Consider the following 15,707-nt stretch of genomic DNA (forward strand, 5'->3'; position numbering starts at 1 on the left):
GGAAGGAAGGAGAAGAAAAACAGGTCATGCAAGTCATGGGGAGCAAGCCAGTAGGCAGCACTTCTCTGTAGCCTCTGCATCAGTTCCTGCCTCCAGGTTCCAACCATGACTTCCCTCAGTGATAATGAAGTGAAACTATAAGCTAAAATAAACCCTTTTCTTCTGAAGTTGTTTTGGTCATGGTGTTTTATCACAGCAATAGAAAACTCAACTACGACAGGTTTCATTCACTGCGTCCCAAGAGAATGGCTCTAGCTGTGCAGACCTGGATATGTCTCCTCCAGTTGGTGATCAGAGACCTAGCTGCTGCAGGTCCCTAGAAAGATGCCAGAGCCCAGTTCTTTCTGGAACCATCTCAGAAAAGCAGGGCTTTCTAGAAGATTCTCCCTCTCATCTTAGAAGTCTTTCTTTCACATCTGCCTAAATTCTATAACATGTCTCTCTCTTTTCCAGCCTTAGGTGACCTTCAAGGACAAGACAGGCTAGAGCTATCTACACCTCTGTGAGGACCACAGTCCCTCCTGAAGCACAAGAGAAAAGGAAAGGGACACTGCAGGACAATTAGCAGTGATGCCTAGTCTCTGGTCATGTGTCAAAGGAAGCTGGCACTCATCTAGTTCTTCTGAGCACCTGTCATACACAAGACATTATGTTCAGGGCATAGCCATGAGCAAAGCAGTTGGTCACTTCCTGATCTTGTGGATTGATAACGAAAATGCTCAATTGCAGATTCTAAGGTGATGCCTGGTGATAAGATGGTAGGTGACACACACTGGAACCAAACACCTGGGACTGCAAACCACTGTCTCCCAAGAGACAGTGTTAGGAAGATATGTGACTGACTGCCAGCCAGGCCACTGGATTGAAGCCATAAGTGCTGGTGCTCCTGACCAGGGTGCTTGGTGGCCCCTAGCAGTTTCAATGTCCTCATCTATATTTGCAGAAGAGAGCATGACCCTGTCAACCTGCCAGAGTACCGGGAGTTCAAAGTTAAGACATGAAGGCTCTTAACTACTGCTATTAAATGATTAGCACTAACGACATGTGGCTATTTACAATACAATGAGCTCTTCTAGTCTTAGGACTTGGGTGATAATGGCCATGTGTTGAGTGGCTGGAGGCTACCAGACTGTAGGGAACTGGGAACCTATGCAGCACCTGGCACGTCATATACTATACCGTGTGAGCTCACAGAGTAATGCCACAGAGCTCAGTGTAGACCTCCTCACAGAGCAGGTATTTAATAGTCATTTATTTAAGAAAATGAAGCATCCCAGTACCAGTATCCCACCCCTATTTCCCCACACACACCAGTCAACACCACCAAGCAAACAGTACCCAGGTTCCCTCAATCTCCACTCCAGGCCCAGGAGGCCAGGGGGTTAATAGCAGTCCTCAGAGTCGGAGTCCAAGTCTGAGCTTTGCTGGTTCTGAATCTGACTCTGCTTCCGGTATAAACAGGCCACCTGAGGAAAGGGTAGAGGGTATCAGCAGCTCCTCCCAGCTACTCTTACCTCTATGGCTCCTGGCAAGAACCAACCCCCTTCGCAGGGCCTCACCTGGTCACTGGTAGTGGCTTGCTCTGGCTGCTTATCTCCACGGACACGAATGAACCGAGGGAAACGAAGGGAGATCCCTTTTTCTTTGTCCACCTGTAGGAGAGAACAGTCATGGGGGTGGGGGATGGCAGGTTCTGTAGGGCTCCAACTGCAATAAGCTGACAAGCGATTCCCTAGTCTCTTCCTCTTTCTTGACCTGGGCCTTAGCTTATGGGACTGAGCAATGGGCTGTAAAGGTTAAAGAAGGTGTCAGAATGTTTGAAATCTTGGTACCCAGTATACTGTAACACTCAGGAAATACCAGCTGCTATTGTTATCTGTGCTGTTAGCATCCTGATGAAGACAAGTACTAAAAACCAGCTAGCAGCTCCCAAGAGTCAAGGAGCTATGAGCCAGTTGCCTCAGCTCTCTGTGATGTTCATTCTCACCTATGAACATAGGCACACAAATCGGCATTTCTATGAGGCTTAAATGGGTAATGTGCCAGTGTCAGTTACTAAACTATGGTTGCATCACTGGAAGTGTGTAGGACAAAGGTCAACTACTTGCACTTGGTACTATATAGTAAGTGTGATTTTAAAAAGAGAGAGAGAAAGAGAAAGAGATAAACCAAGCCTGGAAAAACTTGCTTGCAATCCCAGCTGCTCAGGAAGATAAGGCAGGAGAATTTCAAGTTCAAGGCCTGTGTGGGTTGATGAGAATTTGTCTCAAAATAATAACAAAAGCACAAAAACAAAAACAGAAACACATGGTAAAAATAGAGGAAAGAAAGAAAGGTATGGTAGAGCATAACACCCCAGTGAGGGGCCAGGGATGTGGCACATAAGTAAAGCACCTGCCGAAAGTCCCCAGTGAGGGTCTGGTCAGCAGTAGAAAACTTGCCCAGCATGTACCAGGCTCTGACTTAAGCACCAAATAACCCTAAAAAGCAAAAACCCAGGAGGTATACTTTTCAAAATACAAGTATGACTGTACTCAGAAAGCATATGCCAGTCATGCTTCAGGACAAAGGTCAAAGGAAGAGCCTTAAATTTGAGAGGTACTACTGACTGCTATAGCCAACAAGGCTGCACCACTGATCTGTTCTGACAAAGGGATATTAGCCACGGAACTGCAAAACTTGGTAGCATGACAACTAATTCTGGGTGAAGTTGACTCACGTTGCAAGGAAAAATTTAAAAATCCGTGCCGAACAGGGCAAAGTAAGCCGGCAGAGACTGTCCGGACCTGTGTATCCTGGGAGGTGTGAAGGTTATGGTTGAGGGAGGGCTCGTGCTAAGCCGAGCTGGCCAAGCCGAGCTGGCCAAGCCGAGCTGGCCAAGCCGAGCTGGCCAAGCCGAGCTGGCCAAGCCGAGCTGGCCAAGCCGAGCTGGCCAAGCCGAGCTGGCCAAGCCGAGCTGGCCAAGCCGAGCTGGCCAAGCCGAGCTGGCCAAGCCGAGCTGGCGGCAGGTAGCCAAGCCAGAGGCCGAGCTAGGGGTGGGGGGGTGGGGCGGTTCTTAAACCAAACGCTGGGCACCAAATATCGGCGAATCAATCCCACACCAGTTATGTTTTAAGGGGTTATTTATTTTGGGGGGTAAAACTTACACACACCATAAACCGTCAGGAAGGGAGCCTAGTCGCTGGAGCAGGAGCCTGGACCAAGCGCCCGCCGGAACCAAGAGGGCCTGGATCTGTGGCTCTTTTTAAAAGAGAAATATACCACGCCCCAATGGGCTGGTATTTCAGCGGCTATTGGCTGACGGAGCGGAAGATACTCCCACAACAGTAGCAACTTCAGTCATGAAGAAACACGGAGGGGGGGGGGGGGGGGGAGTTGAATTTTCACATAAGTCTGGGTTCTCAAGTTACAGTGGAGAGGAAGGTCAGATGCTACCAAAGGGAACAATGTTGCTGTCTTCTTACTACAGCTGAGAATGATATTTAACACCTAAATATATTCACAGCTTTTTAATCAACACACAGGAAGAGCATGACCCAGAGTCCCTCCCCATCAGTTCTGCCTTCCCTCCTGGAGTTTTCCCAGACCCCAGCACTTACCAGGCCCCGTGCAGCAGGGTAGATGGGGGACAGAGAGAGATCTGCACACTTCACCTCCCACACGACACTGGGGTCCAGCCAGTGGTCTGGAGCCACTGCCCCATCAATTCTCACATAGGGGCGTGGGGTTGGCAATACAAGGGCCTGCAATGAGAAGGAGATGAGGTTAAGCCTCAAAGCCAGGGCTTTGGGAGAGAGGGATCAGAAATGAGGGAAGAGAAGAAAGTAGAGATGTTTCTCTAAGCAGTCCTTAAGACAAAGAACTCTAGATATGGAGTATCCAAACGAAATGGAAAAGGGAAGAAATAAGACACCACTGGGACTGAGAAGGAATACTAAAGAATACTAAGGAATACTAAAGAGAGACAGAAGCCCAGAGAGACAGACATACACACACACATACACACACACACACACACACACACACACGAAGGGAGAAGTTTGAGAAGGGAGGCACAAACCTAGGGAATAGCACAGAGATATCCAAGAATGGGACAAAGATGGGGTCTGACCTGAAAATACCAACATACAGGACAGAGCTTCATAACCCAAAATGCCTGAGACCACTAAGAGAGATAGTCCTTCTCTAGAGGCTCATAGCACTTCTAAGGGATAGCTCCCAGATGTATGCTGTGCTGGGACATGCAGTCCCTTCGCCAGCATCTCCAGGAAGTAGTTGGCAGATCTGGCACTTGAATCTAGATGTTCTCGGAATCCATGCTGTCAGCACCCTGGCACAGGCGAGTGTGATGAGAGGCACTGGGAAGTCATGGGGCCTACCTTCAGGCTCTGGTGATGCTCCTCCAGCTCTTCATCACTGAATCCAGTTCCCAGCTGCAGGAGAATATGGCAAATTAGAAGTTCATCTGACCAGCTAGAGTGATGCTACTGAACATTGGGCCAAAACTCATAGGAAATAAATGAAAGGCTGTACATGTCATGCACTGCCATTTGCTTTCTAGAAAAATCCATCTCCTCTGCTGTGTCTCTCCAACACCCAACACCTCACTGGGGGATTCTAGGCAGGAGCTCTACCACCTCAGCCCCTCATTGGAAGATTCTAGACACCTATACTGTTGAGCTACATGCACTGGCCTTGTGACTCTCCTACCTCCCAAGAGCTAGGATTACAGGCTTGCACCACCACTCATCACTCCTACTCTTAACACGACCATCAAACTTAAAACTAACATTTAGAAAATGCTAAAAAGGAAGTAGTCATAATCTGTGATGGCAGCTATCATTAAACTGGTTATGTAAGTTCCTAGCTAGACAAGTCCTGTCTGTACTGATAGCCGTATTATTGTTTGCCTTCTGTCCTAACAATAATGCTTTTAAAACCCCATTCTAGATTAACACTGTAAAAATGCAAAAATATTGCAAAATATATTTTTGGCCACAGACTAGTGTCCAAAATATGACAAATTACAAGCCACCTGATCACACGGGTAAATGTGAGATATCACTCATTTATTCAAAGACAGTGGAGCCTGCACATGCACATCTCAGAGTGTAACTGTATTTCTCCCCATCATGTGACCACCCAACTCCCCAAGACCTTGCATATGGCCTGCAGCTCTTCACTCTCTTCATCATAGGCAGCCAACAGGAAGCCCCCATACCGGCCAGCACGCTTCCCCCGACCCAGATAGGCACCAATCACCACAAGATCCAGAGTGTCACCCACACCGTCAAGGTAGTCCTTCTTCAGCTGGAGGAGAGAAGTGAGGGGTGAGAGGGAAGAAGGGCAGGTGGGCTTGTCCTTAAGTACTTGAGAACTCTGAGGAAGAGGAGCAAAGCTCATGGGGAAGCTGCAGGTGAAAGGACTTTTCATCTTGAAACAAAGCAAATGAGCTGGAAGTATGTGAGGGGTATCATCTTTTAGCTTTCCAGGCTGAGCAGGAATCTGGATTCTCCTGCCTCAGTCTCCAGAGTGTTGGGGTTAAAGTATGTGCCACACCCAGCTCAGGGGTCCCCTTGTTTCCCTCTTTGCTTCAGTCCCCAAACAGTCAAGGTTAACTTACTCAACCCATTCCTTCACACTTACCCATCCACTCCAGAAACATTTATGAAGCACCAGCTAAGTGCCAGGCAGGCACGTAAGATTATTGGTACAAGAGTGAATTATTGCTAAGGCAGGGAAGGTTTACACACAATGAGTTGCTTCTAGACAGGAGAAACAGACCACAGCCAAGAGGAAATGCACAGCAGGGCTAGCTTGCCCAGTTCCCCAGCGATCCAACTGCCATCTTGTGCCAGAAAACATTCCCCACCCACTTCGCACTTTTGCCCAAACCTACATCACACTGGCTTATTCTCTATAAAGCAGCCAGAGTACCTCTGCAAAGTGACAATAGGATCAGACTTTCTCTGAGACCCTGCTGACTTCCTGAAACCTTTAGAAAAGAACCCAGTTTCATCTCACAGGGCCCAAGGTGCTACACAGTCTACAGCCTGCTCCCCTGACCTCCCCTGCCCACCCTGTAGCCTCCTGGCCATTGCACCTGTGGCTCTCCAGTGCAGCTGCTCTACCCTCATCTTCACACAGCCCACCCCTTCCTGCTGTCCAGAGCTGGACCCAGATGTCCAGCTAGACAGCTTTTCTGAACCCAAGCCCTCCCTAACCAGGGTGATTCTTTCCTCATGAGCTCATCAGAGACAGTTTACCTTGGAACAACCCTGAGGGCTCTCCTTTGTGTACTTCATACAACAGTGACACAGCACAGGGAGCAGAGACCTAGCTTGGCTTCCTCACCCTGATATAACCAAGGTGTAGGCTACCAGTTCACAGTGAGTTCCAGAAAGAGCCATTGTCATGCTTTGCTGAGACAGGACATGTGACTGGGGTGAAATCATATAATGGAACCCATGCACAAATAGGAAGTGTTTGGAGACTCCGCTGCATAGTGGGGACAGACATCCATACTGGGAAGGCCAGGCAGAGGCCAGAATCACCTTGAGCCAATTGTGTGACCTCTTGGCGATCTCATAGGTGGCATCAACATCCAGGGTCTTCACCATCAGCCCCTCACAGGAGTCTGTAGGAAACATGGAAGCCTGACTGGGAAGCAGTGGCTCACGAAGCCTGAGCAGGCACGATTCTAGAACAATCTCAGGGGTTGGGAAATGGAAACATGGCCAGCCCGGGCTACAGCAAGGTTTCAGACCCTGAGAGAGGTCTGGTTGCACTCACCCTTCACCGACTGCTCCAAGAACTCAGCAATCTGCTCAATATCTTTGGTGTCCAGGGAGGTGGCGAAGACAAACTCGCCCTCTGTCTCCACGAAGTTCTCCCGGAGCAGTTGCCGGCGTCGAGACAAGGGTTGGCGAGTCAGGGACTGAGGAGAGAAAATGGACAATACTGAGAAAATAAAAAACAAAAAAAGCCCAGATCTTGACAGGGTACACAGGGGCCACACATGACATGTGGTTACAGAAAGCTGAGGAAGAAGGGGCAGCGGCCAGCAGGACTGTCAGAACTCTAACTGCAGGTGGAGGGATCAGAGAAAAGCAGAGCCCCCTAGTATGCTCAACTCAGGATTTCCTAATGGAAGCCATCATCCAGCCAGAATGAACTCTTTGTGGAGTTATAATTTAGTTTTTATCTATTATTAATTTGTTTATCATAATATGAAGATATGGGTACCCATGGCATATGTGTGGAGGTCAGAGAATTCTGTGGAGTCAATTCTCTCATCTTCACACAGGTTTCAGGGACTGAAGTCATGTTACGAAGCTTGCCAGGCAATCACTTTTATATGCTAACTGCCATCTCACAGGCCCCATTTCTTGTCATTTTTAATACTACCCAACAAAGGTTAGAGCCATGAGGTTAATACACATTTTCAAGAGGATCGTCCCCAAACTAACGGAGGACTGAGAATCCCCTTCTAAGTGAGAAAGTGATTATCAATGCAATGGTACTTCAATATCTATGGGAATGAGTCTGGGAGCCCCCCCCCCCAATCCCAGATATCAAAATTCACACAAGTTAAGGTCCTTTATAAGCAATGGTGAAATAAGTTAGGCAGGGGTTGATGCCTGCTTGCTAACTCAGGAGGATGAGGCAAGATCACACACATACAAACTTTATAAACACAGACAAGACAGACAGAACCTGAGTAAGATGTCCTTTATCCATGGGAAAGCTAGCCTCTGCTAACCTTACTTCTCCAAACAAACTCATCTGTCTGGTCGAAACAATCTGCACTCTGTGGCTCAATTAGCCAGAAATGTATAGACCATTAGTTCTCCTCATAGCCCAGTGACAGACTCAGGTCTGGATCAGGTACAGAGATTTGACTGGCACTGCCCAGACAGAAGACATCAAGAGAGAAGCAGAAAGAGGAGTTAAGAAAAGAATGGGAGATCTCGTCACTCAGCCCAACCCCCTAAAGCACACAGGAGGAGTTCTCTCCAGGCTGGGTGAGAATGACTTCTGTGACAAGAATCATTAGCTTCTTAACTAGTACCCTAAGTGACCGTTTTCAAGCTTTCATTCTTAAGACCCTTTATAGCCTTTTTTTTTTTATTTTATGTTTTTAGCAGATACTGGAGATATAAGATGGTTTCATAAATAGCAGGCAGGGGCTCTACCACTGAGCCCCAGTCCCTCACTGGGGGACTCTAGGCAGGGGCTCTACCACTGAGCCATACCCCAGCCCCTCACTGAGAGAGTCTAGGCAGGGGATCCACCACTGAATCACAACTTGTCAAAAAGTACTTGAGGACTCTCTTCAAAGGGCTTCTATTTAGGGGTAGGAAAGAGGTGGTCATACTTCTTGATATTCACGATATCAGAAATTTAAAATATAGTTAACTCATTAAAAAACAGTGCATTCAATATGTCAAAATAGCACTTATTTTTCCCCCCTTTTTGTGTTCTGCAAACAGAGCTTACGGCCTTGAGCGAGCCAGGCAGGTACCCTATCACTGTACTACACCTACACACCTCCAGACAGTGTATATTATAAAACATACATCTACCTAAAAATAGTGAGAAGAGGGGCACTGGCTGATCAACAGAACAGAGTCTGGTTTTTCCACTGCTTCTGAAATCACAGGGAGAAAACTCCACTTCATCGAGATGTAAAACTGCATGAGGAGTCTTCAAAATCACTGCAAGAGGTCTGGGGGCCTCTGGCCTATTGAGCCCACACTTAGAAAGCCACTGCCTGAGCATGACACCGCAGCTCAGTGATGGAGCAGAACCAGAAATGGGAGCCAGAGACAGCTCCAAACTCACTCCAACCTGCCACTCGGTGTGGCCACCTGTCACAGAGCAGAACTCACCTCTCCGTTGAGGAAGATGAGATCAAAGGCATACAGACACACCTGCACCTGTATCTCCGATGCATCCACCTCCTAGTTGCAACAAAATAAAGAACAGGCATGAGGGAAGGGGAGGTGACCTTCTGTGTCCTATCCCATCATGCTTTAGGCAGACACCTACCATTCCTCACCCCTCTCCCCAGTTGAGGTCACACTGCTGAGGAGGCAGCAATGCTGCAGGCATAAGTCCTGAGTGAGGATGGCTTCTGGGAAATCCTGACTGCATGATTTGCTTTCCACTCTCCCCTGCTGCTAGCTAATGATGACAAAAATGCCACTATTCTAGCCAACTAGAGATGAAAGAAAAGCCAGCTGAGGTACAGGTTGTGTGACCTCCCCAACAGGCCTTTCATAGAGAATGACAGAAATAGGAAAAGGACCCTTCTATCTTTCCTAACTGGGATCCCGGGGTGACACTGTGATGGCTGGAATGATGGTAGTCACTTTGCCAAAGCTAGGAGATCCACATCCAGATTCACTCTGACCCTTAGGGGGCCAGGCAGGACCCAAAGTCAGAACCGGGAGGAAAGAGACAGAGTGTGGCAATGCAACAGGGAGTTGATGGGCTGATGCTACCTTGCGTTTTCGTGTGGTGAGCACTTGGAATGGCTGGATCTGCTTCTTTTCCCGATCCCAGGCCACAGCCTCAGTGTCCAGGATGAAAGAAGTGACTGAGGGGAGTTTAATCTGCAAAGTGAGGATAGAGGTCAAAAGACAGACGCAGGCCAATGAATTCCTTTTCCCTCCATTGTTCTCATGAACCACAACTGACCTCAGAAAGACAAAAAGACCTTCCTGAGTCCTCACCAAGGGGCATCAGCTTTCCTGGTGACTTGTCATTTGGCAGCAGCACCCACAGAGAAACTTCCCTCTTCCTTCAACCACATTCAACTTCCCCTGAACCCTTGAGGTTCCCCTCTGAGGTCTCTGAGCCTTCACCTCACCACACCCTGCCTCAGCCGCCCCAACTACTGGTCTCCTATCCTGCACTCTACAATAGCATCTCTGGCCAGCAGCCAAGGTGACTTTCACAAACCCTGATTATTACTGCTAGGCTTACTATTAAAAATGGTGTCACTTCTTTGGGCTCTGGAGAACTTTTCATCAACCCCAGTCCTCTCTTCACTTCAGCAAATCAGCTGGCCTGTGTCTCTAAGGGGCAGGTATCTCACAGCACTGGGCCTTTGCACACCCAGTTCCCTATGCAATGCCTGCCTTCTTCCCTACCCTCTTTCCTATGGTCTGCCTTCCCTGGGAAGCCTTCTTTTCCCTCACTAAAACACTGGTACAATGCCAGGGGCTGCCTTTCATGTTACATCCCAGAGCTAGCTGTATGGTTTAAGACACTGCTTGGCAATTCAAGAATGTTCAATTCAAATCTCCTTTTCCCTCAGCAAAAGGAGCTAAACATAGGGCCTTAGGAACTACATGCCAAGTGAGTGTTCTACCACCATGTCTTCAGCCTTTACTGGTGGACTCAAGAAAAGTGCTCTACTGCTAAGTCACACCCCAGTTTCTCATTGTTCCAGCATTAAGCAATGTCCCAGTTATGGTTCTTATTCAGAGTCACAGATGTTGGACCTTTTCTTCAGAGTCTATAGTGTGCCCCTCTAATGAAGGCAGCAAGCCCTGGTTGTGCTACCTACCACAGGCTACAGCACACAGCAAATGCCTAATTAACTTTTGCTGAGTGAATGGGCACAGAAAACATGCTCCAAAAGGGTACTTCCAGGACATAACAAAACCAAGATGTGCTCAGTGGTTAAGAGCACTTGATGTTCTTACAGAGGACTTGGGTTCCATTCCCAACATGCAGGAAGAACAGAGAAAGCCCTGGCCCGAGGCCTAGCCCTGCTCTCCCTCTGAGCTACTTGTAAAGCCGCAGCTGCTCACAGGCCAGTGCCCTTTAGGTCCTCTCTTGGCCTCACTACTGGACAGGCTTCAGACTGATCCAGGATTCTACTAAGGATGTTCATCAGAACCTGTGCTAGACAGTGCCCACAAGTTGAAGCCAAGGGGGGTGAGGGTAGGGGTAGGGGTAGGGGTCCAAGAAAGCATTAACTTCCCCATGAGCTGGGTGAGACATAGCCTAGAACCTCCTTTTCCCTTTGTTTCTATCTGGAAGTGTGACAGTTGTAGGGGGACAAGAATAGGATGCAAGCTAGACAAGCAAGTACAGTGGAATCAGAACAGCCTTGGATCACCTGCCTCCAGACTACAAAAATAAGCAACATCTGCTCAGGCCATACTGAAGCAAGACTGCTATATACAGCTACACATCTGTCAGTCTCCTAGTAAGCCCCACCCCTACCGCACCAGGTTGGTCCAGAGGGGTCTATACCACAGCTCAGCAGGCAGACACTCACCTTGGGGATGCGGCTGATGATGTCAGGATACTTTCCTGTGTTGTCTTCCTGGTTCCTGCTGAAGATCTTCACCTCTCCACCTTCCAGAACATGGATCTACCATCACAGGGAAGGGAGAGAAAGTCAGGCAAACCCTTCCTGTGTGACACTGTCTTTAGACCCCACCTTCACTGATTAAGTTTGGGAAGCTCATTGAGATATACACAGATCTGAGCAAATCATCCTGGTACTTGTAACCTGTGTATGGCATCTACCATCTTCTTTTAACATTTATATAATGTGTATATGTATATGCATGCTTGTGTGCACAAGATTTACCATACTGTTGAGCGTAGAGGTCAGAGAACAAGCTGAGGAAGTTAGTTCTCTCCCTGCACCATGTGGGTCCTAGGGATCGAATTCAGGTCATCAGGCTTAGTAAAGCATCGTGCCTACTGAGTCCTTTCACCAGCCTGATTCCCTGCCTCCATTGCTTCTGTCTTCTCATTTCCCCATCTTCCTCTCTTTGAAAGCTCATCCACCTTGCTGAATGCAACCAGACTTGTCATGAGTTGTGCTACAATTGAACCATTCTGGATTCTACTGTTGGCTTAGTTGTTTGAATGCTGTCTGGTCACAAAATTTAAGCAGGGTTTTATATATACATGTCATCTCACATGTACGTTATCTTTAACATATATACGCACATGTTTATAATCATGACCACTATTGTGAACTGTTTTCTGGTTGTCTTCTCAGTATTATTCTGGAGACTCACTGCTGAGGCTATACACGTGGAATCCACTGCTGTGACTGCCTCAAAGCCTCAGGTACCACTCACCTCATGTGCTATCCCTTACTCATGTGATAAACACCAAACGAGTGCCAAATCCCACAGATACAGAAAAGCCATAGCACACTTCCTCAGCACCAATGCATTGGTCCCAGGAGGCACCTGCCTGTCACTGCACTAAGACCACACAAGCACCATAAATCATATTGTATTCACCAAGCACCAGTGAAGTCAGCATCTCCTGATGACCCTTCTGTGGGTCAGAACTTCTAGCAACCCCATTTTGCCATAAGCTGGAGAAGATAGGTACCACACTCACTGAACAGACAGGAGATTAAAGCCAAAGAGAGGACTGTTTCATTCAGGACCTGTACTGAGTATCCTCCTCACACAGGAAGGGCTGTGCTTAACCCCCACCTGTGCTCGCTGCCCATCGTATTTATACTCGCAGGTGAAGTCCACCTCCTCAAAGCGCTTCAGTACCTCGCTGACACCCCGAGTAGGATGGGCCAGCATTGGTTTAAGAGGGATCCCTGGGAGGAGAAGAAAGCAAATTAGGATGGCAGAGGGAAGGTGATCAATCAAGGAATTAGAGGGAGAGGCAAAGGCTACCAATGTGCCCAGGACCTACTACTCTCTTCTCCTGCCATCATGTAAAGGGGAGCAACACCCACATTTCAGAAGAGATATCTGGGTTCCCATACCAGCCTCCCCTATTATTCCTAGAATAATAAGAGCTGCTGCAGTCCACAGGAATCATGTAGTGAGATTTCAGCAGATAAGGCAGAAGGCTGACCCAGCAGAACAAATGTATTCTCATGGAGGAAAAATCAGTTTGCATGGTGCTGGGCCTACCACCTTTTGCATATCAACTGATTCTCACAGTGAATCATAAGCACTCTCCCTTGGTGTAAGACTCAGCAGAGTATAGACAAGTGGGCACGACTCTTTCCCACGTACTGGTATATTGGGTCATCCCCTACTCTGTGGGACCTCCAGTGGGAAATTCAGATTTGGTTCCCATAGTCTAATCTCCACTTCACTCCCTGAGATATATCAGAAGCCACCTCCCTGCAACTATCTTCCATTTGGCAGGACATGCAGTCAGGAAAGGAGTCTTTCATACAGATCCCATTTGGGACTTTCAAAGATAAAGAGACATCCAAGCTCAGGGAATTGCCTTTGTTTTGTGTGATATAAAAACCGGAAACTTTACAGAACAGAAGAATAGAAGGAAAAGAATAAAGAAACTGATGCAGAAAAATACGTAGCGGAGAGTTCATTTTCATCCTCAAATCTAAGTCCCGCGCCTGCTGTAAGTCTTCTCCTGAACCCCGAGGGGACACTGTGGCTGGCACTCAGAGGTCCCCAATAAAGAGCAGTATATGGTCACATCAGTCACATTCTTTATGAGCAACATGATTATCTCCCCTCTTTCCCTGACCATATAGGCTTTAGAGCAACAGCTTCAAGATAGCAGAGGGACAAGAAAAAAAAAGGAACCCAGGTCCTTGAATGACCACTGAAGCACAGTCACACGCTGCCACAGCCACCTGCCAGGCTCTGAATATGCAGGTGAATTCTCTTAGGTCAAGTCACTGCCTTCTGGGGGAACCTTTGCTGCTGCAGCCCATGTTCCACTCAGTTATAAGGGAGAGCTCAGAGATAAAAGAAAGGGTCTCGGCAAAGTGGACAAGTACTCAGAAGTTATCTGGGTGCAGCTGCTCAATGCAGGATAGCAGTCCCAGCTTCAAGGGCCCATGGCATGGTACCTGGGCTAAGCCTGCAGTGCTCTGGGAGACGTTCCAGCCCATGTTCCAACAGCACAGGGATGATGCGATCCAGGTCAGGTACCTCACTAGGAAAGGATTAGAGAGAAGAGAGCAAGATGACAAGGTCTTTTGTTTTCTTTCATGGTGCTGGGTGAAGAGGCAGAACTCAAGGTCTTAAGCATGTGAAGGAAATGTTCTGTTGCTGGGTCACACCCTCAACCCAGATCAGGATGGATCTAGGCAGACATTAGGGGATTCTAGGACGTGGATTCTAGGCAAGCACTGTATCATTGAGCCATGCTCTTAGCCCCTCACTAGTGGATTTTAGGCAAGCACTCAACTGCTAAGACACATTCCCACTCTGATTTTACAAGACAGGATCTTGTTACACACCCCAGGTTGGCCTATAACTTGAGATCCCAAGTGTGTACTGAGATTTCAGGTGTGTACGACCACGTCCAGCCCATAGAGGTTCTTTCTAGAGCTTGAAAACTGTCTTGTCTATATACAAGTCCAAGTACAGAGATACCAGACCTGGGCTCCTGAACATCTCTGCTTCACTGTGACCATGTCCCCAACTCCTCGTCACTATAGTTCCTACTCTCAGTCACCATACAACATGCTGATTGTCTCCCTCAGCATGTATCCTTCATCACCCTCTGCTCATGTCCTGAGGGCAGTAACTGTGTCCCACTCAAGGCTATTGCTGACTTATTCACCTAGTCTGGAACAGGGCAGAGTGGGTCAGACAGAGTTGGGCAGATGGTAGAGCCTCCCAGAGGCTGAGCCACTGGGAGATCCGTAAGAAACTCATGACTGCTGTGCGCCCAGTACCCAGAGCAGTCGGACCCAGGTCAGGTGCCTTGTGGATATTTATGGAACCACTCTTTCCTCTAGCATGGTCACTGAGTCAAAGGTCCTCGGTCAGCTGCTAACTAAAGTCCCTTCATGTGGCTCACTATAGAGCCCTAATCCTCTCTGTGCCTGTAACATCTATTATGAGCAGTCACCAGTCTCATCTCTGGGTACCTTAGGGCGTCTCGTGCCTGTAGCCCCACATGCAGTCAATGCCTGCCTCTCGCTGCTCACAACCCAGTGTCATTCCCTGTCATGATCATGGTCCCTTGCTATTGTTAGACTCATGGAAGTCACTCACGTGTTGGCCATCACTGCCCCATCCCTGCATCTCACCAGAAGGTCTGCTTCAAGATCATGCCTTGTTCTTCCAACCACATCTTTCTGGCCTCTGCTGTCTTGCCCTTCCCAGCATCCACAATAGCAGGGGGAAATTCTAGGAAAAGACCCACCAGCAGCTTAGTGATGAACATGACCCTCAGCTACTCCAGGGTCCATGGTCCCAGAGCGCAGTATGTGGTATATGACATGGAAAGGAATGAGGTAAGCTGCCCAAGAGCATTCTCAGAGGAGAATCAGGCAACAGATGGAAAAGGGAAGCCCTGAAAAAACAGTGATGGCATAAAAATAGGCCAGAACTACTCACCTTGGCCAGGGGGTGTGAGGCTCACAGCCTGGGCAAGTGCAGCCAAGACCGACTGCTCAGCCAGCCCAAGGCGCAGCCGTCCACTTAAGGACCTGAGGAAAAAGCATCAGGGGTGAGCAGGCTGGCTACTCTCTAGTTTTGCCCTCTATAGTTTGCCTGCTCCTGTCTACCCAATCTCCCCAATCTCCACCTTTTGTGGAACCTCTTCAATGTCCTATCTTCATAGCCTCAAAGGGCACCCAAGATTATAACATAACCCCTAAATGACAAGGAAACTAAAGCCAGTCAGGAATGGCCATGACCACTATTTATTCCTGGGAGAAGGAAGCAGGAACTTCACAAGTAACAGGGTATGGGCTTGAGGAG

The 15,707-nt window shown here is 48.2% G+C and overlaps 1 protein-coding gene across 3 annotated transcripts in view; it reads right to left on the reverse strand.

Annotated features, from left to right (window-relative positions):
* Window positions 1-1,210: 1,210 nt before the first annotated feature.
* Window positions 1,211-15,707, reverse strand: part of Lig1 (DNA ligase 1) — a 35,991-nt gene continuing 21,494 nt past the window's right edge. For all 3 annotated transcript variants that reach the window (XM_048427766.2, XM_048427768.3, XM_087908937.1), the window contains exons 15-28: window positions 15,342-15,433; window positions 15,032-15,131; window positions 13,841-13,926; window positions 12,486-12,601; window positions 11,297-11,392; window positions 9,507-9,617; window positions 8,892-8,963; window positions 6,793-6,937; window positions 6,555-6,637; window positions 5,158-5,310; window positions 4,380-4,433; window positions 3,600-3,743; window positions 1,560-1,652; window positions 1,211-1,466 (exon numbers count right to left, since the gene is read on the reverse strand). In XM_048427766.2, coding sequence (XP_048283723.2) covers window positions 1,383-1,466; window positions 1,560-1,652; window positions 3,600-3,743; window positions 4,380-4,433; window positions 5,158-5,310; window positions 6,555-6,637; window positions 6,793-6,937; window positions 8,892-8,963; window positions 9,507-9,617; window positions 11,297-11,392; window positions 12,486-12,601; window positions 13,841-13,926; window positions 15,032-15,131; window positions 15,342-15,433 — 1,429 coding nt within the window. In that variant the 3' untranslated portion in view covers window positions 1,211-1,382. The remainder of the gene's footprint in view (window positions 1,467-1,559; window positions 1,653-3,599; window positions 3,744-4,379; window positions 4,434-5,157; window positions 5,311-6,554; window positions 6,638-6,792; window positions 6,938-8,891; window positions 8,964-9,506; window positions 9,618-11,296; window positions 11,393-12,485; window positions 12,602-13,840; window positions 13,927-15,031; window positions 15,132-15,341; window positions 15,434-15,707) is intronic.

The sequence above is a fragment of the Myodes glareolus genome, chromosome 1 (assembly GCF_982192425.1).
Source record: "Myodes glareolus chromosome 1, mMyoGla1.1, whole genome shotgun sequence".
NCBI lineage: Eukaryota > Metazoa > Chordata > Mammalia > Rodentia > Cricetidae > Myodes > Myodes glareolus.